Below are 27,600 nucleotides of genomic sequence, written 5' to 3'. Positions count from 1 at the left end.
CTTGCAGGGTAGGATTTGCTTTTAACTCTTGCATAGATTTCTCAATCTCACACACACAGTAAATCTGATCAGTTAAGCCGCGACAGAAAACTGAGGCGCTAGTGTTTCTGCTGTTGTCTTCCTGTTGGCACAGAACTATTCTTCCAGGGCAGGCAATCAGTGGAAAAAAAATGAAAACAAATGGGTCATGACTGGCTTTATTTATTTAAGACAAGCTACATGTCATCCTGTGATGTGGCCTTGGCCCCAACTATGCAAAACAGCACTAAGCATAACTGGGTTAGGAATGATAACAAACACATGTTATATGTGCCTTTAACATCATGCACTTTCAAGGAAATTACTCATTTGGACTTTCAAAGGAATAATAACAGACACATATTTTGATGCCATGACAGGCAGCTACATTAACGCAATGGGACAAAATCCTGCAAGACAAGCAGGCGAGAACCAATTTGTCAGTTAGCAGATATGTTTTAACATATTTGTGTGCACCCCCCCACCAACAAAAAAATAACATTTACTTAGCAAAACCCTAACAAGGCTTCAGGGAATACTGATAGTGCAGATATGAGCAGCAGGGCCTTATTTTTAAATGAGATCTAACCTGGCCTTAAGTCAGGGGAGAGAAAAAGCTATTCAGTCATAAACTTGAAACAGAGTGTTTAAAATTTTTTACACACACACACACACACACACACACACACACACACACACACACACACACACACACACACACACACACACACACACACACACACACACACACACACACACACACACACACACACACACACACACACACACACACACACTTACTTAGAAAATACAGGGAGTATTGCAGACAAAGTGGAAAAGACCTGCTTAGGAGGAAGATACTGAAGAGAACTTATCATTTTTTGTCAACTCAAGATAGTTACTGTCTTCATTTACATATATACCCCTAACTTAGGAACCCACTTAGATATCAATCAGAATCAGGTTTATTATCACCGGTATGTGTCGTGACACTGAGGATGAAATTTATATTATTTTTACAAACAAAAACAGGGAAAAAAATTTCAGAAGCCAAACATCACACTGCAAGCCCACAGACACCACTCAAGGATACCTTGGTGAAGGGGGTCTCAGACAGTTAGGAATGACCTTCACCTGACTGGGGATGACAAAATAGCTCGTTCATCACTTGTAAATTACCATGAAATATAAACTTTGCTAACTTTTGTTTAGTAATTGGCTCTTATGGTAGTCATACCAAGGGTAAACTTAAGAGCATTCTACATCATGGAGGAGAGTCCCTCCTCTATCAAACACAATAGATCTTACATTCCATTAAAGAAAGGAGAGGAAGCAGACAAACTGAACTATTAAAAGGGTGTGACAAATGTTATTCTGATTCATTTTGTTAAAAAAAGAGGGGAAAACATTGCTACCAAAGAATTCCATCATTGTACCATGCAAAGGCGGTTGCAATCACTTTCACAATACTCAATCATAACAAGCTGGTATTTTGAAGCACTTCATTCCACAAAATAACAATTCAAAGTACAGATCTGTTTGCATCCAAGAACAAAAACACAATGCTAATAATAGGAAGAGAAAGTATGGAACCAACAGAATATAGCCACTGTGTCTGCATACAGTGCAGAAAGAATTTGGTTTTGGAACTATGAAATGCTCTTCTTAGGAACAAGTGGCAATAATAAAACTGGCCGGACAGGAGAAGTTCGCTGATGACACGGCCATAGTGGGGTGTGTCAGGAATGGACAGGAGGAGGAGTATAGGAAACTGATACAGGACTTTGTGATATGGTGCAACTCAAACTACCTGCGTCTCAATGTCACCAAGACCAAGGAGATGGTGGTGGACTTTAGGAGATCTAGGCCTCATATGGAGCCAGTGATCATTAATGGAGAATGTGTGGAGCAGGTTAAGACCTACAAGTATCTGGGAGTACAGTTGGACGAGAAGCTAGACTGGACTGCCAACACAGATGCCTTGTGCAGGAAGGCACAGAGTCGACTGTACTTCCTTAGAAGGTTGGCGTCATTCAATGTCTGCAGTGAGATGCTGAAGATGTTCTATAGGTCAGTTGTTGAGAGCGCCCTCTTCTTTGTGGTGGCGTGTTGGGGAGGAAGCATTAAGAAGAAGGACGCCTCACGTCTTAATAAGCTGATAAGGAAGGCGGGCTCTGTCGTGGGCAAAGTACTGGAGAGTTTAACATCGGTAGCTGAGCGAAGGGCGCTGAGTAGGCTACGGTCAATTATGGAAAACCCTGAACATCCTCTACATAGCACCATCCAGAGACAGAGAAGCAGTTTCAGCGACAGGTTACTGTCGATGCAATGCTCCTCAGACAGGATGAAGAGGTCAATACTCCCCAATGCCATTAGGCTTTACAATTCAACTGCCAGGACTTAAGAACTTTTTTTAAAGCTATTATTAATGCTTTTTGAGTTAGTGATTTAGATGCATATCATATTATTACTGAGTTAAGTATTGTATGTAATGAGTTTTTGCTACAACAAGTGTATGGGACATTGGAAAAAAATGTTGAATTTCCCCATGGGGATGAATAAAGTATCTATCTATCTATCTATCTATCAGCACATCTTGCTAATCAGTTGCCTCAGTTACACTGGCATGGGTATGACTACAGATACAAGATTAGGTGGAAGATGGCAGGACAGAACATCTCAAAATTCCTGCATCATACACACTCTTACCTTGCTTAGTACTCAGAATGTATTCACAGGTGCAAGAGTACAAACAGAAATAGTGTTCATGTTATGTCTATAACCAATGAAACTCTGGGTTTGGAGAGCTGCATAACCAAAGGGGAGAGGGCAATTTCCTGCACATCCAGCAGGTGGCGATGAGAGATACTGCAGGGTACAGGTGGCCTATCAACACATGGCAGTGCTCACTTGGTTGAGGCTGGAGTGCAGGAGGTGAGAGTAGAGTCTCACATCTCAGCACCAGGCTGGCTCACCAGGCCGGCCCCAAATCCAAATCTCACAGACAGCCTCTTCACCAATCTGCGGAGGACAGGGTAAGCACCAAGTCCCCAAGCACTGGAGAGTGCAGCTCATATGCACGATCATTTTAAAGTGCAAGTGTGGGGAAGGGATACATGGCCGTAGAGGCTAAGAGCATCATAATGAATCAGTATTGTGAATTAGGTCTTAGCAGGATACCAGTAAATCCAATTATATTCACTGAAGTTCAGTGAACATTTGTCACTTGGGTAAGGTCATGTGCACAACTGTGCAAATTATCCAGGCGGCAAAGGCAAAAATCTACAGCAAGTATCTGAATTTCACAAGTGTTGTTACTTTTACTCGGTTCCTAAGCCTCAAAGCAAAATGGATGTTTCAGTTTTGTAAGAGAAAAAACCTTACATTGAAGATTGACTCAATGCAAAGAAAAACCTACTGGGAGATGGGCAACATTTTATCAATGAGAACTTTCTGGGACCCTTATTCTCACTGAATCCATAGATCGAAGCATTGATGCATGGAATCTTCCAAATGAATTGGTTTACTACCTCAAATTTGTTTTCATCCATATCACTATTTCATCCTTCTAGTCTGGCACTTTAACAATAAAACTATTCTTTCTCCTCTGCAGTGTCAGTGATTGCAAGCTTCCAATGCCACAGAATGCCTCTTCCCTTCACTTTACTTCTGACCATCAATCCATTCCCACCACTTTTCTCTGCAATCACATTTTTTCCCTTACTTCTCTCTCATGCCTCCGACCTTGAGGCATTTTTTTTTGCTTGGAGAGGTTGCTTGAAGAGATGATGTAATCCAATTGTTGCCCGTTCCCTCTAGTGGCCACAAGACGACCAAAATGGCATCACAAACTAGCAAATGCCAGCTGAATTACAAACCTTGTCTTTACTTTCTGTCTGACTGTACTGAACAGCACAAGTATTAATACCCCAAGTAATCATCTCAGAAAACCTCAAACTTCCTTCTAACACCTCAGTGAATTTGGAGTTTGGCTCAGTGATAAAACCTTCCATTGATTTTCGTCATGGTAACATCGCAGTTAGCTCTACGCTATTACAGCTCGGGGCACTCTGGAGTTTGGAGTTTAATCCTGGCACTGTTCTGTAATGAGTTCTCCTCCCTGTGGAATGCCCAGGTAATCTGGTTTCCTCCGACAGTCCAAAGACATACTGGGTAGATTAAATGGTCATTGTAAGTTGCCCTGTAATTAGATTAGGGTTAACTGGGGTTGTGGGGTTTCAGAATGACATAGCTTGGAGAGCTGGAAAGGTCTGCTCTGTGCTGCACTGCTAAAATCAAAAATGACAACAATTTATTTTTTGGCAGATGTCTTCCCTGTACCTCTGCACTCAACTCTTCTATCCCCAACCCTTCCTTTGGCCTGTTTTCCATCGATCTTTTTGCAGCAACATGTTGGTATTCATTTCTATCTCACCAAGGGCATGGTAGGCCATTTGACCTATCGGGTAATCCAAACTTTCCTTACTTCCTTTTAACATACCTTCTCCCATAACTATCAGCTCCACCCAAACAGAGACAGACAGACACACACACCCACCCACCCCAGGGGCTGTTTAAAATGGCTGGTTAACCCAACAAAAACAGTATTTTATGGTGTCTGATGAAATGAGAGCACCTGGTTGAAAACACGTATGAACTCCACACAGACAGCACCGCAGGTCAGGACTGAACCAAGGTCACTGGCGCTGTGGGACTCTACCAACTGCTCCAAAGCTCTGAACTTCAAGAAATGAGATTCAGCCCTACAGTCAGTATTATTATATTGTCATGTTCCAACAGAAATGATCAGTCAATGCATGATGATGTTTCTCTATCCATGGATGCTACCTGGTCTGCTAACCACTTCCTGCTTTTATTTGCAATGGATAAACTTTTCTCAAATAATATCAAAATGAAAACTTGAAGGGAAATTAGTCAAAGGAAATACACGTAGTATGAACAGGAACAACTGTAAAATGGAGGTATGGGTGAAAATACATTTCACATAATTAGCCACTTGAATTCTAATTAAAAACATAACTCCCTTCTTGTCAAAAACAATATTCTTAAATTGTTAATAATTTCCTTGGACAGTGTACCACAATGTTTTATACCAATGCAAACAGATATACTGAAATGTTTAGCTAGCTGTATCCCAGTTGCAAGTACTGTTAATTCTTCTATTACGAGTCAAAAGTAATTCTTGCAACTGGGTCACACAGTTGTGTACAATCAGCAGATTCTTTTGCTAGAATTTGAAGTTCTTCATTCAACGAGTTTTATCCATTCCATGTCTTGTCTTTTTTAAGTCATGGACTGTGTATATGTTACATATTCACTTCCTGGGTTTTAAAAAAAACTATCCATTATGGGTGAGTGAAAACAAGCTGTACATTGATTATATATACAAGTTTTGGGAAATGGGGGAGCTAATAAGGGGAAAATGCGGCAGGATGGAAAGTAAATTATTTAATGACTTTTGAAAATAAAATACATAATCTGTTCCTGGATGTGTCATATTGCTACACAATATCTGGGATGCTCAAACATTTAGCAAAAGCTCTCTCAAACTGCATTTAGAATGTTTTGAAAAGCTGATTTCATTGTTTTGTTTTAAAAAAGATTACCTTTAACAATACGAGGGGCGATTGATAAATTTGTGGCCTAAGGTAGTAGGAGATGAGTTAATAACTTCAAACTTTCTGCATTATCACTCAAAGAGTTGAACTGTACATGCATGTAACGAGAGTGTCTTGGACATCCAGATGGTCCACAGCAGAGGTGATTGATAAGTTTCTGGCCTAAGGTAGAAGGAGATGAGTTATACAGCTCTTGTTACATGTACGTGCAGTTCAACTCTTTGAGTGAAAATGTAGAAAGTTTGAAGTTAATAACTCATCTCCTTCTACCTTAGGCCACAAACTTATCAATCACCCCTGCTGTGGACCACTTCTGGGAGGTCCAAGACACCGACTTCTACAAAGAAGGGATCCGTATGCTCCATGACTGCTGGACTAAGTATGTAAATGTAGTAAAAATAAATGTGCCTAGGTTTTCTAAAATTGATTCCTTCTACCTTAGGCCACAAACTCATCAATCACCCCTCGTATAAAACAAGAGAAAATCTGCTGATGCTGGAAATCCAAGCAACACACTAGAAAAGAGTACAGTTGACATTTCAGGCTGAGACTCTTCAGCAGGACTGACGAAGGGTCTCGACTTGAAATGTCGACAGTACTCTTTTCCGCAGATGCTGCCTGGCCTGCTGTCTTCCTCCAGAATTTTGTTTGTGTTGTTTGTGCTCCTTTAACAATCTACATTGACTAAAGTAGATATTATATATTCATAACCATCTGGTGCAAGTCAATGTCTTGCAAGGTATCTCGTGACCAACGATGGATTAAATTGGAAGCTAAAAGCTGGTAGAGCAAATTCAAGAGATTCTGCAGATGCTGGGAATCCAGGGCAAATAACACACAAAATGCTGGAGGTACTCAGCAAGTCAGGTATCATTTATGGAGGGAAATGAACAGTCAATATTTTGGGCCAGAACTCTTCATCAGGACTGGAAAGGAAAGGGGAAGAAGCCAGAATCAAAAGGTCAGAGGAAAGGATGGAGTACAAGCTAGCTTGTGACAGGTGAAATCATGTAAGGGGTTGGTGGGTGGGTGGGTGGAGGTGAGGGTGAAGAAGCTGGCTGGTAGAGTGAGTAAATTTATCATTGGAAGTTTTTTGGCAATAAATCTTCCTTTCCACTTCAAAGAGGTGAATACATTGAGCACAAACAGTTTGATATAATCCTCTACATAGGAGACCATTAAACATCCAAGTATATAATAAAAACAGTGAAGGATGACTAATGGGGTGAACACCTCACCCGATGTTTCTACTCTGCTCAGAGAAAGGAAATATATTCAGTCTTCTAAGACTGGACCATCAAAACTAAAGCTCGGCAAATCATATATAACAGTGGCCACACTGCATTCCTTGGATTAAGCCCACAATATGACTACTGTAAATTTGGTTGAAAGACTTGGCTCCCATCGATCAAATATTCTTGTTCTGTTCTAGGTAGCAAGTTGTTATCAAAATACACAATGGAGCATCTTCAGAGAAGGATTGAGGAGAAAACCAAAACAACACGGCAGATACCTGGACAGGAATGCATCATTAAGGTCAAATAATGTTTTCCATGTGCTTATATATCCCCTTTTCACATCCTAAAAATTCAGATTGAGGTGAAACCATGGCTTCAATTAGGGGCAGCTGGCATAATGCAAATATTTGGGACCTGGATTGAAAAATGATATAGAAGTATCTTGACCCACTGTAGTACCGATCCATAATGATTTGCCTTGAACCTTCACAATATTAATGAGTATGCATTCCAATGTCATTGAATCAGTCTCACTGAACAAATCACTTTGACTGAAGTCACAAATACTGATATTTCCAGATGTTCAGAATTGCACAAAAAATCAAATCGGACGGTTCAGCTTAAATTAACTGAAGCACATTTTAATCACTAACAACTGCTTTCATGTGTCCGTCATTGTAGGAAATCAAAGTGCAGTCCAAAGGATTAGAAAGAAGCCAGAAGACAAATCAAGAACGGAATTAGGAAAGCCAAGAGGGGCCATGAAATGTCATTGGCAAGAAGGATTAAAGAGAACCCCAAGAATAAAAGGCAAACTTGAGAAGTGGTTAGGACCTCTCAAGGTTAAAGGTATAGTCCTAAATGAGTACCTTGTATCAATATTTACCCAGGAGATAGACATGGAGGATAGGGAGATAAGTGTGGAGTGTGCTAACTTGCTAGGGCATTTTGAGATAAAGAAAGTAGTAATGTTGGGTCTCTTAAAGATATTGAGGTCAATGTCTCCGGGGCCTGATGGGATATACACCAGGTTATTGAGATTGTTGGGGTCTGGACCAATATTTTGATGTTCTCCAGACACAGGGAAGGTCCCACAGGACTGGTGAGTAGCTAGTGTTGCTCTATTTTTCAAAGGAAAAATGGGATAATCCTTGAAACCATGCACTGACGAGTTTCATGTTAGTGATCAAGTAGTTACCAGACAAGATTCTTAAGGACAAAGTTTATGAGCAATTGGAAAACAATGGCCTAATTGCAAGGTTTTAATGCAAGGCACTTCCACTGTTTGGAGAATTTAAACGGCGGCCCTGTTGCACTTTGGAAGATCCAATGTAAGAGCCAGTACACACTGTTAATGGCAAGACACCTAGCAGTTTTGATATGCAGTGGGATCTTGGGGTCCAAGTTCCTGGAAGTGGCTACACATATTGTTGGGGTGATAAAGATGACATTTGGTATGCTTAGTCAAGGAAATGAGTTCAAACATATGGAATTTTCAGCCATACAAAACTTTAGTTAGTCCACGTCTGATGGTTTTGCATTCAGTCTAGTTGCCCCTTTATAGGAAAGATGTTGAGGCTTTGGAGAGGATGCAGAGGAGGCTTACCAGGGTGATGCCTGGATTAGGGAGCATGTGCTACAAGGACAGGAGGACAAACTTGGGTCGGTTTCTCTGGAGCGGTGGAAGATGAGGGGAAATCTGATAGAGATTTATAATTACCAGAGAAGACAGCCAACATCTTTTCTCCAGGGTTGAAATGTCTATTACCAGACAGCGCACCTTGAAGGTGAGGGGGTAATTTCAAAGGAGATGTGTGGGGAAGTGTTCTTTTTCATAACAACAGAGTGGTAGGCAACTAGAATGTGCTGCCAGGGTTGGTGGTGGAGGGAAACATGAAAGGGCATTCAAGGCCTTTAGATAGGCACTTGAACTGGAAAGATATGGACATTGTTTTGGCAGAAGTGATTTGTTTAGCTGGGCATTTGATGTCATTAGTTCAACAATGTTGTGGGTCTACTAAGGGCTTTTCCCTGAGCTCTGTTATCCAGCCCCTCAATTTTGCTTCAAACAGATGATCTGATTGAAAGCAGGACACCTGCTCATCATCGAGATTACAAGCACTGAATCAATAAAAGAAAACATGAGTAACATATTTTCAGTTTAAATATTTTATCAGTGGTGTTCAACAAAGTGCCCTTTTATTCAGAGATACTATAAAGGAAATGAAAAATCACATTAAACTCATGCCCACAACTCCCACCTGCAGCACTTCTGAACTTCTGATGGCAAGGAAATTGTCAGCAAGGTCATGAGCCTTTCAAGGCCCAAGTTCCATAGGTCTTTCATCAGACCATCCGTATAAGTAATATTCCAAATACCAGCAACTCCCCTGGGGTCTCGATTGGCCTGCACATGAACTCCACTTTACTTTCACTGTTGGTGTGATAGAGAGCAGGACTGCAGTAGATAGCAAATAAGACTAACAATTCAAGCATTGAGGTCATGTCTGGACTTTAGATACAAGCAAAACTATATTTTTTTTTACACCAGTTAAGGAATTACTTACTTACCCTTTAACATAGATATCACTCATCTCTTCTCCAGTAATGCTTTTTTCATCCAGAAGAACATCGCTGGTATTCCATATTACACAGCGCAGGAAATATCTGCGTGGTGTACAGATAGTGACAAGGCATTGAAAGGCAAAACATGAACAACTAGGATTAGCCAACTTTCCTTCAAATAATTATTAAAGGTATAGGATAAAGCAGTTGAGAAACAGTTTGAAGGTGTTTACAAAAAAAACCATGAGAATACAGCATAACTTTTTTTTTTAAACTCGATGTATTAAGTCATTTAAAATTTGTTGGTATAAACATCTCCTGAAACAGCAATGTAGAATTTGATACCAAGCTCAGACATTAATACTGCACTAAATAATTCCTGGGCTCAAACTGTCAATGTTCACAATATTCCGTTTTTTGAAGTCTACTTCTAGTATTATTTGCAATAATACTTCTAATATTATTATTACTCTGTTGCCTCATAGCAATCAGGCAGCTTTCAAACTAGCTAATGCTAGCAAGCAACTTAACAGTGAGAAGAATCACAATCAAAACCACTTCAGATATCACCTGACATTTATATGGGGAAAATGTCATTAAGTAACAATTCGAACTAGAAGCCATTGCCAAATTTATTCTTAAGAGGCAATGATGCCAAGTCTGCAATTAGATGTAAAGTCTCCAGGAAAATTAGTAAAATGTATAAATTAGACCATTAAACAATCACTCAGAAAAGATAATTGGGGCAATTATTATTTCTTTTAGATTACTGATGCTCTTGTGTCAGTTTTCTTGGTAACTACAGGACTCTAAATGACCATTACACAACAAAGAATCCATTAACCAGCCATCTGCAGGGATTACACAAAAACAAATATTATGTTGATATATTTTGGCATACATTAATGTCTCACCAATAATAATATATCAAGCCAATAAAACAAAATGCAATAGGCACAACACATTTTGCTTATTTTGCATCAGCCAGAAGGTTTATTAGTTAAATGAGTGCACTGGGATAATTTTTGTCTTGTCAGAAGATGGTTCACATAGATCAAGAAGCAAAACGTTATGAAAATAGGAAAAAGAGCTGCGGATACTGGACATCTGAAATAAAATTGCTGGAAACACCAAGTAGGTCAGGTAGTATCAGCAGAGAAATGGAATTGATGTTCAGTGAAGACTTACTGAGAACTTGCATCAGCACAAACTAATGTAGAGAGGTGATTAATATAATCCATACTTACTTTTTGGGCTTTCGGGGTGTAATGTCAAAAGGTGGCCCAGGTGGTCCCAAACTCTTTGGGAAAATGTCAACCCACATCTGAAGTTTTCCCTAATGCAAGAGATAGCACAGTTTGAGAAAATCAATACATAAAATATGGGAAGAAACAAACACTGGATAACAATTTGGAAAACTCCAGTATTATGTGACTGCTTATTTTGACAGGACTGAATATTATTAAAAACGCAAATCAGGTATGAGCTAATCTGGATGGGCATAGTCCAGAGCTTGTGTTCCACTATAGTACCTGATCACCATCAGGTGATAAAGCCATTTGGTTCCTCTTGCTCTAATGATCAACATTAGAACATAGAACTTAGAAAACCTACTGCAGAATACAGGTCCTTCAGCCCACAAAGCTGTGCCGAACATGTACTTACTTAGAAATTAGCCAAGGTTACCCATAACCCTCTATTTTTCTGAGCTCCATATACCTGTCCAGGAGTCTTTTAAATGACCCTATCGTATCCACCTTCACCACCGTCGCCGGCAGCCCATTCCACGCACTCACCACTCTACGTAAAAAAACTTACCTCTGACATCTCCTCTGTGCCTACTTCCAGGCACCATAAAACTGTTAGCCATTTCAGCCCAGGTAAAAAGTCTCTGACTATCCACACGATCAATGCCTCTCCTTATCTTATACACCTCTATCAGGTCACCTCTCATCCTCCACCACTCCAAGGAGAAAAGGCAGGGTTTACTCAACCTATTCTCATGAATCATGCTCCCCAATCCAGGGAATATTCTTGTAAATCTCCTCTGCACCCTTTCTATAATTTCCACATCCTTCCTGTAGTGAGGTGACCAGAATTGTGCACAGTACTCCAAGTGGAATCTGACCAGGGTCCTATATAGCTGCAACATTATCTCTCAGCTCCTAAGCTCAATTCCATGATTGATGAAGACCAATGCACTGTAAACTTTCTTAACCACAGAGTCAACCTGCGCAGCTGCTTTGAGTGTCCTATGGACTCGGACCCCATGATCCCTCTGATCCTCCACACTGCCAAGAGTCTTACCATTAATATTTTATTCTGCCATCATATTTGACCTACCAAAATGAACCACCTCAGACTTCTCAGCCCAGTTTTGCATCCTATCAATGGCCCGTTGTAACCTCTGACAGCCCTCCACACTATACACAACACCCCCAAGCTTTGTGTCATCAGTAAATTTACTAACCCATCCCTCCACTTCCTCATCCAGGTCATTTATACAAATCATGAAGAGTAGTGGTCCCAAAACGGATCTCTGAGGCACACCACTGGTCACTGACCTCCATGCAGAATATGATCCATCTAAAACCACTCTTTATCTTCTGTGGGCAAGCCAATTCTGGATCCACAAAGCAAGGTTGCTTGGATCCCATGCTTCCTTACTTTCTCAATAAGCCTTGCATCGGGGTACCTTATCAAATGGCTTGCTGAAATCCATATACACTATATCTATGGCTCTACCTTCATCAATGTGTTGAGACACATCCTCAAACAATTCAAGTAGGCTCGTAAGGCACGACCTGCTTTTGACAAACCCATGCTGACTATTCCTAATCATATTATACCTCTCCAAATGTTCATAAATCCTGCCTCTCCAGATCTTTTCCATCAGCTTACCAACCATTGAATTAAGACTCACTGGTCTATAATTTCCTGGACTATCTCTATTCTCTTTCTTGAATAAGGGAACAATGTCTGCAACCCTCCAATCCTCCAGAACCTCTCCTGTCCACATTGATGATGCAAAGATCATTGCCAGAGGCTCAATAATCTCCTCCCTTGCCTCCCACAATAGCCTGGGGTACATCTCATCTGGTCTCGGAAACTTATCCAACTTTCCATGCTTTCCAAAAGCTCCAGCACATCCTCTTTCTTAATGTCTAAATGCTCAAGCTTATCAATCCACTGTAAGTCATCCCTACAGTCACCAAGATCCATTCTACATATTTTCTATCATCCAAATTACAAACATATCTTCTTGTTGGATGAATAAGTAAACTTAATTAGGGTGAAACAGATCTATTTGAAAATGTATTGTGTGTGACATAAGGAAAGCAGAATTATATTTCTAAAATGCCCAGGGAATCAAAAACCTTCCATGTTCCTTAGTTTCATGCAGACCATAACTATTATGTTCCCTTTTTTGAAGGGCAGTAATGAGTTTTTTTTCTTGTCAAGGTGATAAATCACTTGGTTCAGTTAATTCAGAGTCACAATTTGGCAGCAAGTTTTAAACTCACATAACCTAGGTTGCTGATCTATAATGACAACCACTTGGTTAACATGATCTATGTTCCTTTATCTGCAGTCACAGCTTAAAAAAGTAGTGTTCTATTTTAATTCTCTTCTGCTTAGTATGCGTATTCACCCTTGAAGGCTGAAGGGTACATCATTTTGAAGATAGCTTAGTATTTAGGACACCTCTACACAGAGACTTCAGAGACCAAGTGCTTTCTAGTTCTACTTGTGACAAGGCTCAAAGTGTAGGCTGACCAGGAGATGGAAAATTTCAGCACAACAGCTTTGGACTGATACTCCACTGATTTGGTAACAGCTCATCACTCTATTAAGCTTAATTAATAGCATGCCAGTCAATGCAAGGCTTTTAGTCACTTCCATATGAATTTCTGGCTTTTCTCTAGTTCATCAAAATTTGTTTCAAACCTATCCAAGTTCCTTCTTTTTTTAAAAACATACATCTCTTTTCGTCCACAGATTGCCTACTGAGATATAATGCATGGTTGAACTGCAACTTCTCAAGTCTGTACATTTGCATTCCTCATCCTACTGCTCAGCCAATCCTTGGTTCCTTATTCAAGAAGATGTGTATCAACTCCAAATGACCTTTAAACATTTCTCTGCATCAAAAACAGCACTTTTCACTATGTTCTCCCATACATTTTGTTGCAAGGGACCCAAAGGACATTATCCCTGAGGCACAATACATGGCAGGATATGCAAGATGATAATTCCTTCAACCTGTCCAAAAACAGATAATTTATTCCTACCAATTCTAGATAATTTCAGGACTGGATATCAATTATTGCTCTCCTGCTACCCTTAAAATCTGTTCCCTTCAATGGCTGGGCAATCTCCTCTTCATTGTGGGAAAGCACTAACTGCAAATATCTGGTTTATCAAAAGACCTGCTCTTGGGGTTTCATAACTAGCCATTGTTCGGCATGCCAGGGGCTCGGCCTAAGAGTCTGGCTCGGATTTGGAAGCCTAGGATCTTGGGGCTCTGGAGACAGGCAGATTGACATTGGTGTCACAGCAGGAGACCCATGTGTTGTTGGGGGAGTTGGGATATCTGTGGCTGTGTGCCTGGAGACCCGAGATCTTTTGGCACAGAGCTCAGAAAAAGTGATGTAACAGATTATTAACATCATAACCCCGCTAGTTATTTGTTACGTCTCCCTCTTGCTGGGAAAACAGAGACAACATCTTCTCCTTTATTAGGGAAACAGAGAGCCTGTGGTCTGTTGTATACCCGGTGAAACGTGAAGTCTTTGGGGTAACTGCAAGTCTGTGTCTTTGCTTTGCTCACTCGGGTGCTCGGTGGCAGGTGCTGATGCTTTTTTTTGCCGGTGGGGGAAGGGGGGATTGTTGCTTGCTGCCAGTTATGCGTGGGAGGGAAGGGAGTTGAGGGGGATGGACTTTGGGGTTCTAACATTTAACTGTCGCTCATTCTTTGGGGCACTCTTCTGTTTTCGTGGATGGTTGCAAAGAAAAAGCATTTCAGGATGTGTATTGTACAGTCGGCCCTTCTTATCTGCGAATCGAGAAAACCCGGAAGTGCCCTTCCAGCACTTGTTGTTCGAGCATGTACAGACTTTTTTTTCTTGTCATTATTCCCTAAACAATACAGTATAACAACTATTTTACATAGCATTTACATTGTATTAGGTATTATAAGTAATCTAGAGATGATTTAAAGTATACGGGAGGATGTGCGTGGGTTATCGTGGATCGGGATCGAAAAAAATCACAAGTTCTCTTACTAAGTAAGACGGAGCAGGTATATCCGGTATTATTTAGCGTCAGTTAGTCAAACATTTGTCTTAGTATATAGTATATATTTTACTTTTCTATGCATATAAAACATTTAAGAATGTATGTTTCAGCGCCGGGCTTGGAAATGTGCCAGGTTGATGTGGAGGATCAAAAACTCAAAACCCAATAATTAAACCACTGCATTGCTTAGTAATAATTGTAGCTTTCATCGGGGCAGGGCCTTTCTCACTTTATCCTTTAAGATTGTTCCAATCGTTGACCGATGTAGCCTAACACTTTTACAATGACTGATGGCGTTTCACCTCTTTCCAATTGCTTTATTATTTCCACTTTATTTTCAAATGTGATTGTGATTATTTTCATGAACAGAAACACTGCGGATTCAGAGCTCTACCGCTGGGTCCTAATGTCCACCACACTGAGATAAGTTAAATAAGGTCTGGGGTTTCACTGGGTCCTAAGGTCCACCGCAATGAGACAGGTTGAATAAGGGACTTGAGCATCCACGTTTTTTGGTTTCCGTGAGGGGTCCCGGAACCAATCCCTTGCGGGTAAGGAGGGCTGACTGTATACATTTCTCTGACTTTAAATTGGACCTTTGAACCTTTGAGATCTGCATGGTGGAAAGCAATTCTGATAGCTTTAGTTTAAGATTTTCTTGCAACATCTTGACTTGGTGATCTGTCTATCCATCTAGTTTCCTGCTCATGAGATCACTTTTTTTTTTAAATGTTCCTTTGGCTCTTCAAAATATACAGATGTTTATGAGCCACGGGAATGGAATATTGATAGCTACAGGCTGTACAACACTACAAGAGTGATTTCTGGAACAAAGATAGTCTTTAGTAGGAGATCTTGACTCATTTCCTCAAATCATTAGTTTTCTAAGGACATTTGTTAACTATATTAACCATATACATTGGGCTGGTATCAACTGCCTTCTAACCACCATTTTCTTCTCTTTGGAACCCTTTAAAATATTTAGTAGGCTAAAGTACTGAAGAGTACTTTAATCAAAAATCCTTTATTATTATTAATATCTGCTCAAATTCAAATTCCTTAATTCTGGTAATTTGCAGATAATCCTCCTCTAAGCTCTTCAAGGCTAACATGTTTTCTAAAAGGTAGTGTTCAGAACCATGTGCAATAATCAACTGATTTATGAAATAGTGACTATGAAGGCACCGCATTACTGGTTTCTCTACCCAATGTACTTAAAGCCAAGCATCACAGACTCCACTCACAACAATTAAACTAAGACTCTACCCATTATATTCTTTCCCCAAGGGCATCACATACACTCATCTACCCTGAAGAACATCGTCAGTATAACTACACCATCTTAAAAACAGAAAATGTTGCAATCACTTAATATTCAGGCAGTATCCGCAGAAGGTGGAAAGGCAATATTTTAGACAAAAAAATCATTGGTCAGTAGGCAATTCCTGCATTTGATTTTAATTCTGATTTTCAGATGTACCCATCCTGCTCTGCTGCAGAGGTTTGCATTTTCTACAGATCTGCCCTGTACTTTCTTTACCCATTTCATTTGCACAAGCTATAATGAATGTCTTTTATTGCATTTGAAAAGATTAGAAATATGCAAGCAGGAAAAAAAAATGCAAAAACCATACGACATAGAATTAGGCTATTTACCCCATCATTCATGGCGGATATATTTTCCCTGTCAGCCCCATTCTGCTGCCTTCTCCCCATAACCTTTGATGCCCTTACTAATCAAGTACCTATGAACCTCTGCTTTAAATGTACCTAATGTTCACCCTGTACACATCAGACTTCCAATATAACTCGGAGTCCTGCCATGTGCAGAAGTTCGCTGATGACACGGCCATAGTGGGGTGTGTCAGGAATGGACAGGAGGAGGAGTATAGGAAACTGATACAGGACTTTGTGATATGGTGCAACTCAAACTACCTGCGTCTCAATATCACCAAGACCAAGGAGATGGTGGTGGACTTTAGGAGATCTAGGCCTCAAATGGAGCCAGTGATCATTAATGGAGAATGTGTGGAGCAGGTTAAGACCTACAAATATCTGGCAGTACAGTTAGACGAGAAGCTAGACTGGACTGCCAACACAGATGCCTTGTGCAGGAAGCCACAGAGTCGACTGTACTTCCTTAGAAGGTTGGCGTCATTCAATGTCTGTAGTGAGATGCTGAAGATGTTCTATAGGTCAGTTGTGGAGAGCGCCCTCTTCTTTGTGGTGGCGTGTTGGGGAGGAAGCATTAAGAAGAGGGACGCCTCATGTCTTAATAAGCTGGTAAGGAAGGCGGGCTCTGTCGTGGGCAAAGTACTGGAGAGTTTAACATCGGTAGCTGAGCGAAGGGCGCTGAGTAGGCTACGGTCAATTATGGAAAACTCTGAACATCTTCTACATAGCACCATCCAGAGACAGAGAAGCAGTTTCAGTGACAGGTTACTATCGATGCAATGCTCCTCAGACAGGATGAAGAGGTCAATACTCCCCAATGCCATTAGGCTTTACAATTCAACCGCCAGGACTTAAGAACCTTTTAAAAGCTATTATTAATGCTTTTTGAGATAGTGATTTAGATGCATATCATATTTTTTACTGAGTTAAGTATTGCATGTAATTAGTTTTGCTACAACAAGTGTATGGGACATTGGAAAAAAAAATAAAGTATCTATCTATCTATCTATCTAATGACTTGACCTCCACAGCCATCTGTTCCAATGAATTCCACAGATTCAGCATCCTCTAGCTAAAAGAATGCCTCTTCATCTATGTTCTGAAGCAGGGGTTCCCCACCTTTTTTATGCCATGGACTAAGCAAGGACCCCAGGATGGGAACCCCTGTTCTAAAGAGATGTCCTTGTTTTCTGAGTCGATGCACTCAGGTCTTAGACTTTCCCCACAAATGGAAACATCTTCTCCCTGTCCACTCTATCTAGGTCAAGTCTTCAATGATCCAATATGGAAAAACATCTTGTGCTTCAACAGTCCTGCCCATTTCTTTTGAAGATCATTAATTAATGAAATTTCATTGTCAGGTGTCCCTACCAGTAAAGGGTTACATTCACACTCACTGCTTCTAAGTTTTTTTTTGAGAAATGCTCTCTCTGGGCCTTCTTTTCCAAGATAGCACAAGTAAGATGACTCACTCCAAAACTGTTGCTGGTTAGACATCAGACTCAAGGGCTACCTGTATAAGGTTGGGTTGAAAGGTGCTGTACAAGGTCCTCATTTCCACATGTTCTGGTACAAGTCCTTGCTGCCGCAAAACATGAAGTGCGAGGCGTTCCTCAGGGGGTCCAAGATGCTCATTTAAAGTTTTGTTACGTTCTGCATCAGAAAATAAAACACGTCAGTGGCGGATCCACACTTTTCAAGATCAAAATGCAATTTAAAATAGGTTTTAAACTATTTATTATAAAAGTAAAGGCTTCTCCTTTCAACTTTTCATTGATGATTACACTTAAAATTTGCTTTCCCAAAAATAGTTGAGACACCTCTCTGCACTAATAGAGACATCTTGTGAAGTGCACCAGCAATTGTTCTCCAAATTAAAAGAAATTCAATCTGTACATTATGAAGCTTCAAAACGATATATAGTACAGAGGTGTAGGCACAGGCACCAGTTACGCAATATCTAAAGACTGGATTGGCCACATTGGGACGATATTGAAAAGGTGACATCCTCAACACAAGAGATTCTGCAGATGCCCCAAATCCAGAGCAACGTGCACAAAGTGCGGCGGGAATTCAGCAGGTCAGGCAACATGTGGAGGCCCTCCATTGGTCGGAGTTGACCATGGATGCTGCATAGCAGCTGTCTACATGATAAGCAAGCCAGTACGCTAACCAGGACAGCACAACATTGACGGCAAGCTGTTGCCCTTCTCCACAAAGCTGATGAATCTAAAGGAACAGGCAGGAAGTGATATAGCTTGGCACAAGTGGCGTGGCAGGAGTTGCCAGTCAGCGTTGAACTCAACGTGGGCCTGCCTTTGGGGCCTCCAGCTCCAGATTTTTCCTTGAAATTTACACCTGTAGCCTACCCCATTAGTGGGTACAGCCGCAAAGCAGTGGATGTTTGAGATCAGAGTTTTCCTTCTCCTAGGTGAGCTGCCAAACACAGCCGATACGCCCAATCTACCCAAAGCAAATGGTTTTAAAGTGCCAGCAACCCGCATTTGCCCCTTCTCCTGTCAGTAGAAACAGTCCCACTGGGCTTAGTAGCTAAGCCACACATGAAGGCCAGGAGCTGGACTTGATTGTCAGAGGCTATTTGAGATGCATGCCACTGTGAGCATCTAATAGGTAGTAGGAGCTTATCCCCATTACCTCCTCCCCCCTCTCCCCCACCAGCTATAGCAGCCTTAAGGAACCAAGGCAGCATTTATAGAGGGGAGTAAACAGTCAATGTTCCAGGCCATGACCCTTCATCAGGACTAGAAAGGAAGGGGATAGAAGTCAGAAAATTCAGCTTTTGGGCTACATGGTAGCCTTTCAATAAACAATTAACTGATCATGTACTATTAAGGATTGAGCAAAAGCTGATCAATTTTGCTTCATCAAAGCCACAATTGTCACTGAGTAATAATGGATGTCTGAACAGGCTTGTGGTCAGAAGCTGGCCAGTTTAACTTTACTCTCCTTGGCCCAGGATTAGAGAAGACCAAGGTTCCCATGCGTGAGCTAAAAGAACAAACCAGTGGTTGAACTTGAAACTTCCTGTGCATTGCTTAAAGTTATGTTGGGTGGTGTCTTTACTAACTAAGCCATCAAGAGAATTAAAGAAATCCTTTTAATCCTGATAGAAGGAAAAAGGTTAAATTGTAGCGAGCAGTATCAAATAAATGACTCAAATGAAATCTAATTACTGTTCATTGCTCCCCACCCTCACCTTTTAAACCCATCAATGTCAACTTCTCTGATATCCAAATACACTGTGCATTGCACATGGAAAATGATTGATGATGTGAATAAATCAAATCGAAACAGATATTATTCCTCATGCCAGTGATCAAATATGCTCAAAATTTTGTTCTTTATTAGATTACAAGGATAACCTTCTATCTGACAAGTTCAAGTCTCTCTTCAATACTTGAAATTTTCTTCAATGCTCCTTTTAAAAAAAACCACATTTCTCGGAAAGCATCTACAGATTCGAAGGAATTTTCATTGAAAATGGAAATCTTCACTTAGCTAAAACCAATTATGCATTCAATATTGATGATCACTTTTGATTTGTGTGGATAACTACTCAAATTTATAAGTTAGAAGATTAGTAACCAATTTTATCCAAATTGCTCAAATAAAACATGAAGTAAGGTACATACATAGAACATAAAGCACAGTACAGGCCCTTCGGCCCACAATGTTGTGCCAATCTTTTAACCTCCTTCAAGATCAATCTAACCCTTCCCTCCCACATAGCCCTCCATTTTCCTTTCATCCATGAGACTTCTGAAGTCTTAAATCTCTCTGATCTAATTCACCTCTATCACCACCCTTTACAACTGCTGACAGTTCCCCTTTACTTTCCTCCAATCATCTTAAAATTATGTCCTTTTGTATTAGCCATTTCCATTCTGGGGAAGAAAGGTGCTGGCTGTCTAATCTATCTGTGCCTCTCATCATCTTTTACACTTCTATCAAGTCATCTCTCTTCTTCACTCCAAAAAGAAAAAAAAAGCCCAGCTCATTGAACCTCTCCTCGTAAGGTATGCTCTCTAATGCTGGCAGCATCCTGGTAAATCTCCTCTGCAATCTCTCTAAAACTTCCACATCTTTTCTATAATGAGACAACCAGAACTGAACACCATACTCCAAAAGTATGGTCTAACCCAAGTTTTACAGAGCTGCAACATTACCTCAAGGCTCTTGAACTTAATCTCCCAGCTAATGAAGGCCATTACTCTTTACGCCTCCTTAACCACCCTATCATTTTGCGTGGTTCTTTGGGAAATCGATGGGCAGGGACCTCAATATGCCACTGTTCCTCCACACTAAGAATCCTTCAATTATCCTTGTACTCTGCCCTCAAGTTTAACCTTCCAAAGGGTATAACTTCACACTTTTCAAGACTGAACTTCATCTGCTACTCTCAGCCCCACTCTGCATCTTTTCACTGCCTCACTGTAACCTATAACCCTCTACATTATCCACAACACTACCAACATTTGTGTCATCTAAAAACTTACTAACTGACCCTTCCAATTCCTTATCCAAGTCATTTATTATATATATATAAAACAATAAATCAGAAAGAGCAGGGTGTCCCATACAGAATATCACTAGTTACCGATGCCCAGGCCGAATGTGCTTTCTCTACTACCACCTGCTGCCTACTGCGGGCAAGCCATTTCTGAAACAACACAGCCAAGTTTCCATGGATCCCATGTCTCCTGACTTTCTGAACGAGCCTACCAGAGGGAACCTTGTCGAATGCCTTACTAAAATCCATAAGCACCACATCCACTGCTTTAACTTCATCTATTTGCTTGTCACTACCTCAAAGTAATCAGTCAGGCTTGTGAAGCAGTACCTTCACAATGTCATGTTGGCTATCATGCCAGGAGCTCCAGGATAACGTTGCCCTTAGCCCACTGTAAAGATCATTTCTGATGAGGAGGCTACAACATACTACATGTATGGAACCCACGGTAGAACAAGCTTTTCCTCCAGGATAACTTTTTATTGCAGAGTGCAGTTACTCAGGTGGTGGAGAACACTGGTGATTCTGGGAGGGGATATGGAACTTGGAGAGTCAGAGGTACCTTGTGCGTGAAAGGGTGCAGGAATGGAGAACAGAATTCCAGTGAGAAGCGGTCAATTGTTGACGAGGTGTTGTGGTGATGGCACAGAACACGAGTACTGCAAACGGTGGAAGCAGCAACAAAAAGAATCATTAAAGATACCAATCCAGAACTGTGAAGCTTCAGACTCCTCGGTAGAGGTTCACATAACCGCAGGTCCTTTAACTGAAAGAACAGAGGCTTCAAGCCTCTGCTTATTCCACTCTCACTGTTCTTTTGGATCTCATACCCAGGTGCAATTAAACTGTGATGTAATTTTATGCCATTTGACATCACTTTGCATCCTTAACTGACTTCACACACACAGTACTGTGTAAAAGCCTTAGGCGCATACAGTACATGTATCTCGGTTACCCAAGACTTTTGCACAGTATAGTACGGTAATGATTTTATGTATTGTACTGTACTGCTGCTGCAGCATAAAGCAAATTTCATGACACGTGAGTGATGATAATATGGGTTTCTATTGTGGATTGAGAGTGAGATGGGGGCGGGGAGAGGGGAGGGAGCAGGAAGCAAGAAGCACCAGGGAGACATTCTGCAATGATTAATAAACCAGTTGTTTGGAATCAAATCACCTTGCCTGATGCTCAGGGCAGGGTGTATCTGCACCTGTGCCATACTCCTGCCTCTGCCACTGGCACTCCTCCGCTGCCACCTGTCCCACACCCTTCCTGCTCCACCCTCGCCATTCCCAACATCCTTTGCTCCAGCCAGACTTACAAACTCACTCTCCGCTCCATGCTGACAAATAGAGTACTATTCAAAAGTCTTAGCACACTAGATATACAAATGTGCCTAGGACCTTTGTACAGTACAGCAATCTCACGCTTCATTACAGGAAGGATGTGGAAGCTTTAGAGTCTGCAGAGATTTACTAGGATGCTGCCTGGATTAGAGAGCATGGCTGATGAGGAAAGTTTGAGCGAGCTAGAGCTTTTCTGTTTGTAGTGAAGGTGGATGAGAGGAGACTTGATAGAAGTGCATTGACAGAGTCTTCCTCACCACCCCCACCTCCCAGAGAGGCAATGGCTAATATAAGAGAACATACTTTTAAAGGTGGCTGCAGGAAAGTATGGGGAGGGTTAGAGGTAGGTCTATTTTTTAAAAACTACAAAGAGTGGTAGGTACATGAAACCATTGCTGAGCTGGTGTTAGAGGGAAATACATTGGTGACATTTGAGTCTCTTAGAGAGGCACATGGATGAAAGAAGATGGAGGGCTATGTGGGAGGGAAAGGTTAGATTGATCTTAGGGTAGGTTACAAGACTGGCACAACATCATGGGATGAAGGGCCTATACTTTGCTCTACTGCTCTATGGGCTTTTCAATTTATTGACCTGAAAACAGTGCTCTAAGCACAAAGAAATTGTGTCTGTATTTGAATGGAGATCAGTTAAAAATAAGGATCTAAAAACCCAGGTTGAGAATTTCTTTAGTTTAAAAAAAGCATCCTAAGCCATTATTTAAAAGCATTTTCCTTTCTAAATATGCTACAAGATTTGATTATAATATGTGGCTTAAGAGTTGGTAGTCACTAAGTATGGTTTAACGATGTTTGAGAAAGAATCAAAGATGACAGGAAGAACCTTTAAGAAATATGCTGCCTGAAATTTGGAATTTGAGCACTGGAATGCTTGATAAGTTGTTTGAATAAATCCTTGAAGAAAATAGAATATTGGGTAGGAAAGTGGATTGGGCTACTCAAGTTCTTCATAGGATCAAGTGGAGCATCTAGCCATCTTTGCTTGGGTTGAGATCTATACAAATGCAGTCTCAGTACCACATTCTCCCACGTTCCTGCGAGCCCTTAAGAGAAATTTCTGAAGGCAGAAGCAATATCCAGAAGGGATTCTTAGAGTCAAAAGTATAGATCACCAGATTTAGTGCATTGCTGTGTCAGAGCGGAATATCTGCAAATTGCCTCATATTTAGACCGGGATGGCTATTAGCATTGCATAAGGAGGAAGCTGAGAAAAATATGAGAGGGGTAAATGAATACGTGGAGCATGCTTACTGAGGTGGACTGTTGGACTAAACTAGGAATGATGCTGGACCAGCTCCAAAAGATTATTCTCCTGATCTGGCCAACTGTCTATGAAGGACTTTCAGAAGTCACATGCAGTGCAACGTTCCTCAAGCAGTGGGAGGGATGGAGACCATAGGCTAAATCATACACCGCACCTCAGCCTTAGCACATTTCACTTGAGCATTGTTTCAACTAATTTTTTTTTAACTCCACGGACTGAGCAGGATCTTTTCCTTTAAATACAGCTGCACGGACCTACCATTGCTCTGAGCCGGTTTTTTTCCCCCCAAGTACCCTGCTGAAAAACTGCATGACACTTCAAAAGCTTTTTTTTTGTAATAATACATACTATGAATATTTAGAATGAAATTTGAAAAATCACATGGTTTTGATTTTAATTGAAAGGTATAACGAAATACAGTAAAACAAAGAAAATCTTGCAAGTTTCATAAACATTTAAACTTAGCACCAGCATTCAATGAGCTACTGACTTCCCTTCTGAGTTTGCTGTTACAATTTGTAATGGTATTGTAACTTGAAACACTGATAATGTAAATATGTTGAAGCTCTAAAATGTTTTAAAGTAAAAGCTGTAGTCTGTTTATTATTTAGAAAATTTATGGGTTATATTTATTGACACAATTAATTACAGGGTATTTCACAATTATATTAGCATAATTTCAAAATTATATTAACATTATATAAAAGAATGCTCCTGTTGCGCAGTAACAAAGGCTACGTGCATAGGAGCATTTTAGTTACTGCGTGACCACACACCTGCACAGCTTAGAGGGAACAATGTCGAGTACCCACCCAGGATTATATGGTGCAATACTGGGATGCTCACTTGCCTGAAACTTTGTACCTGACCTTTAGAGAAGCTTACCACACAAGCAACCTGCACATTTTGCTTAATGAGCATCCGCTCTCAGCTTTAAACAACTTTGCCAATTACTTCTGAGAAACAATTACAAAGTAGCAGTTACTAGAACTGGTTCAATCTCTCACAGCAAGGCCCTGGGGGACTCTGGCAATCTACAAAAAGACTACATGGGCAGAACTGTTGATACTTCCCCACCCCCACCAATAGCAATGGCAAGACAATTTTATTTGAAGCATAGTAAGAAGCCCAAATCATTTTGATAGGGTTGCCCTCTCCTGTTAATACTGACCCAATGGGCCAATGAAATCTCTGATGACATTATTTCAGTAATGTGCCTAAAGATGACAAAAGTTCATTTGAACAACTGACAGAAAAAGACTTGGAAGAAACTAATTACATAGCATGATGAATAATCTCTGGCCAGTTGTTTACTGCAAAGTCACACACTTCTGATTTTCCATAACAGGCTGCCTCAGTTTTGTTATACTAACAATACCACATCTTGATTTTCAGAGTGAAATTGTGCTGCATTGTCTACAAATAATATTGTTTTAAAAAAAATCCACACAGGAATACAGCATCTTGTTTAGATCTGAATGGGTACCACTCTTTTTCCCCATCATGTGTAGAATGACGACGCCGAAAACAGCTGAACTGGTGGCACCACCAATAATCTCTGTTCCTTATTTTCTACAATTTGGGAGCCGCTGTAAGTCCACTGTTATGAAGGCATTCATCATACCATGTGTTTTTCAGACTGAAAGCTATTTAAGTGATCAGTGATGACACCCAGAAAGCTGCTGCAGTATGGATTACCTGCTGATGACAAGGCCGAGAGTATGGAACCTGGTTCAACACCGAGGGCTGCAACTCTGCTTGGCACAGCAAAACAGCAACTCTCAATAAACAAGACAAATAAATGCACATTTATAATTGTAGTTAATGAAAGGGCCTCAAAAGCAATTGAAATTTGGTAGTAACATACTATTCTGACAAAAAAAAAAGTGAAGAGTATAACAACCTTGGCTGCCAACTCTGGAAACAAACAGCATCGTTGCCTGGTGCATACTAAACGATGGTTCACTGTTTGTTTGCTCTGAATTTGGAAGGAAATAGTTAACTTTTCACTACTAGTGTACAGCTTTCTAAGGCAAGTAGCACATTTATTTATATGGAACATCTGCAGCTTTCAGACAACTGCCAAAGCACAAGTTAAAATAAACTGGTGAAAGGAAGCTGCCCAGTTCATAGAGAGGGCAGAAAGGATATAGTGCAGTAAGTCCCTGACACAGGCAGAAAGAATCACCCCCAGCTGCCCGCTACAAATCTCCCCGGATCAGCAAAAGAAATGCTCTTCGCAACATTTCACTCTCATTTTAGCACCCATTATCTCTACTTCTCATACTTCTCGGGTTCATTCTCATGTCAAACCGACCTGTCTGGTTTGAGCATCTGCCCACTCGCATTACTGCTCGGAAACACTGTTTTGCCTTGTTGAAATCTGATGTTAAAAGATTTAATCACCACTTGAACTCACATTTTGGGAATGCTGGGATTTAAAAAAAAATATTTTCATGGGTCAAAGAAAATAGCTGTGCCAACTTTGAAAATTTCCCATTAAAAATTACCCAATTTAAGGAAAAAACACCCACCGTATAGTTTAAAACTTGGAACTGGTATGAATTTACAGTTAAATGAAATTGTATTTTTTTCCCCAAATTAAAGGCAAGAGGATACATCAACAACAAAGTTAATGTAAAGATATAACACATTCACCAACGTTCAAAGCTCCAACAGTGGTCTCTGCTGCCTGGAATGTAGGTTTTGTCCAATACAAACCACACACACAGTAATTAATCTCCTTAGATGCTATTCGATGCTCATTCACAAACTGTTTAAAAACTGAAGGATCACTATTGGCTCAAATGTACTGACAAACTGAACTTTTGATACACTATTTTCTAATTTCCTAAATGATTTCAGGAGGATTGGGGGCAAGAGTGTGTATGGGGACGAAGAGTAGGAGTGGGGGTGGGGTAGAAGAAGAGGAGAGACTTCTGGAAAAACGCAAGGTATCATAGAGTATAGAACAGAACAGCAAATTAATGCTTGGAAGGTTTTTTTTCCTACTGTAAAGCATAGTTGAAATGGAAATGTTTTAATTGCAGTATTATGACTTACTGAGTAGATTTAAGAGCGTCTGTATATCTAAGTTATGTGATTAGGCAGACATTGGTGGAAGAAAAAGACAACTTTGCAACAGACTATGAATTTGTCAGAAATCAATAAGGTTTACATTTCCTTTGGGTCCAGTGCATGGTTTGTTGAATAACTGCTCTTTAATCTAATTATCTGCTCAAAGTCCTTTGAGTACATTGTCGATCCTCTTCCTCTGGCACTTTGATGCACTTTGTCATGTGGCAAGCTCCTTCAATGCTTTGTCATCTGATTGAACAATGGTACATAGCTCATTGGATAAATCCCTCTATGTGATATGATATGCTACAGAGCAAGGGCTTAGCAAAGTATCAAATACAACCATAGTGATGTACAGTTTTTAAAAAGGTGCCTGGGGTGAAAGAAGATATAGAGTTCACCAGGATGCTGCCTCATCTACTTCTCAACACCTTTAACTGCACTCACCTATTGTCATCAGACAAGCAGACATTTGAGGATCAACCATGATAGTTCCAATAATTTGTCAGCCTAAATAATATTTCTGGGCTACTAAATAAATGGTGCAATGTTACTGTTTCAAAGGAAGCACATTCAAGCCCGGTATATAATCTTCAGAATCCCTACCTGTCCATCCTCAAAGCTCAACATTTGCAAGGCATTTTTCACATTCTCCGCATTTCAAGTGTTTCCAATTGAACAATGTTGAAATGCATACTAATAAATCCACACATTTATGTATAACAAAATCCTACAAATAATGAAATGAATAACTATTTTAATGTGATGTTTACAGAAGATTAATTTTAGCCAGGTTGAAAACAAACTGTTCATCCAATAGTATCACAAGATCTTTCCAAGCCACGAGACAAGTGGCAACTTAAATTTCACTCAAGAGGTGGAACTGCGCACGAGTTTCTTAAACCAGAGATACGAGACTCTGCAGGTG

The 27,600-nt window shown here is 40.5% G+C and overlaps 1 protein-coding gene across 3 annotated transcripts in view; it reads right to left on the bottom strand.

Annotated features, from left to right (window-relative positions):
- LOC140715373 (myoferlin-like) overlaps window positions 1-27,600 on the bottom strand; it is a 276,005-nt gene that overhangs the window by 46,031 nt on the left and 202,374 nt on the right. For all 3 annotated transcript variants that reach the window (XM_073027462.1, XM_073027463.1, XM_073027464.1), the window contains 3 exons: window positions 17,946-18,085; window positions 10,708-10,796; window positions 9,467-9,562 (listed from right to left, as the gene is read on the bottom strand). In XM_073027462.1, coding sequence (XP_072883563.1) covers window positions 9,467-9,562; window positions 10,708-10,796; window positions 17,946-18,085 — 325 coding nt within the window. The remainder of the gene's footprint in view (window positions 1-9,466; window positions 9,563-10,707; window positions 10,797-17,945; window positions 18,086-27,600) is intronic.

This window comes from Hemitrygon akajei, chromosome 23 (assembly GCF_048418815.1).
Source record: "Hemitrygon akajei chromosome 23, sHemAka1.3, whole genome shotgun sequence".
In the NCBI taxonomy this organism is placed as follows: domain Eukaryota; kingdom Metazoa; phylum Chordata; class Chondrichthyes; order Myliobatiformes; family Dasyatidae; genus Hemitrygon; species Hemitrygon akajei.
This window is presented reverse-complemented; position numbering and strand designations above follow the sequence as displayed.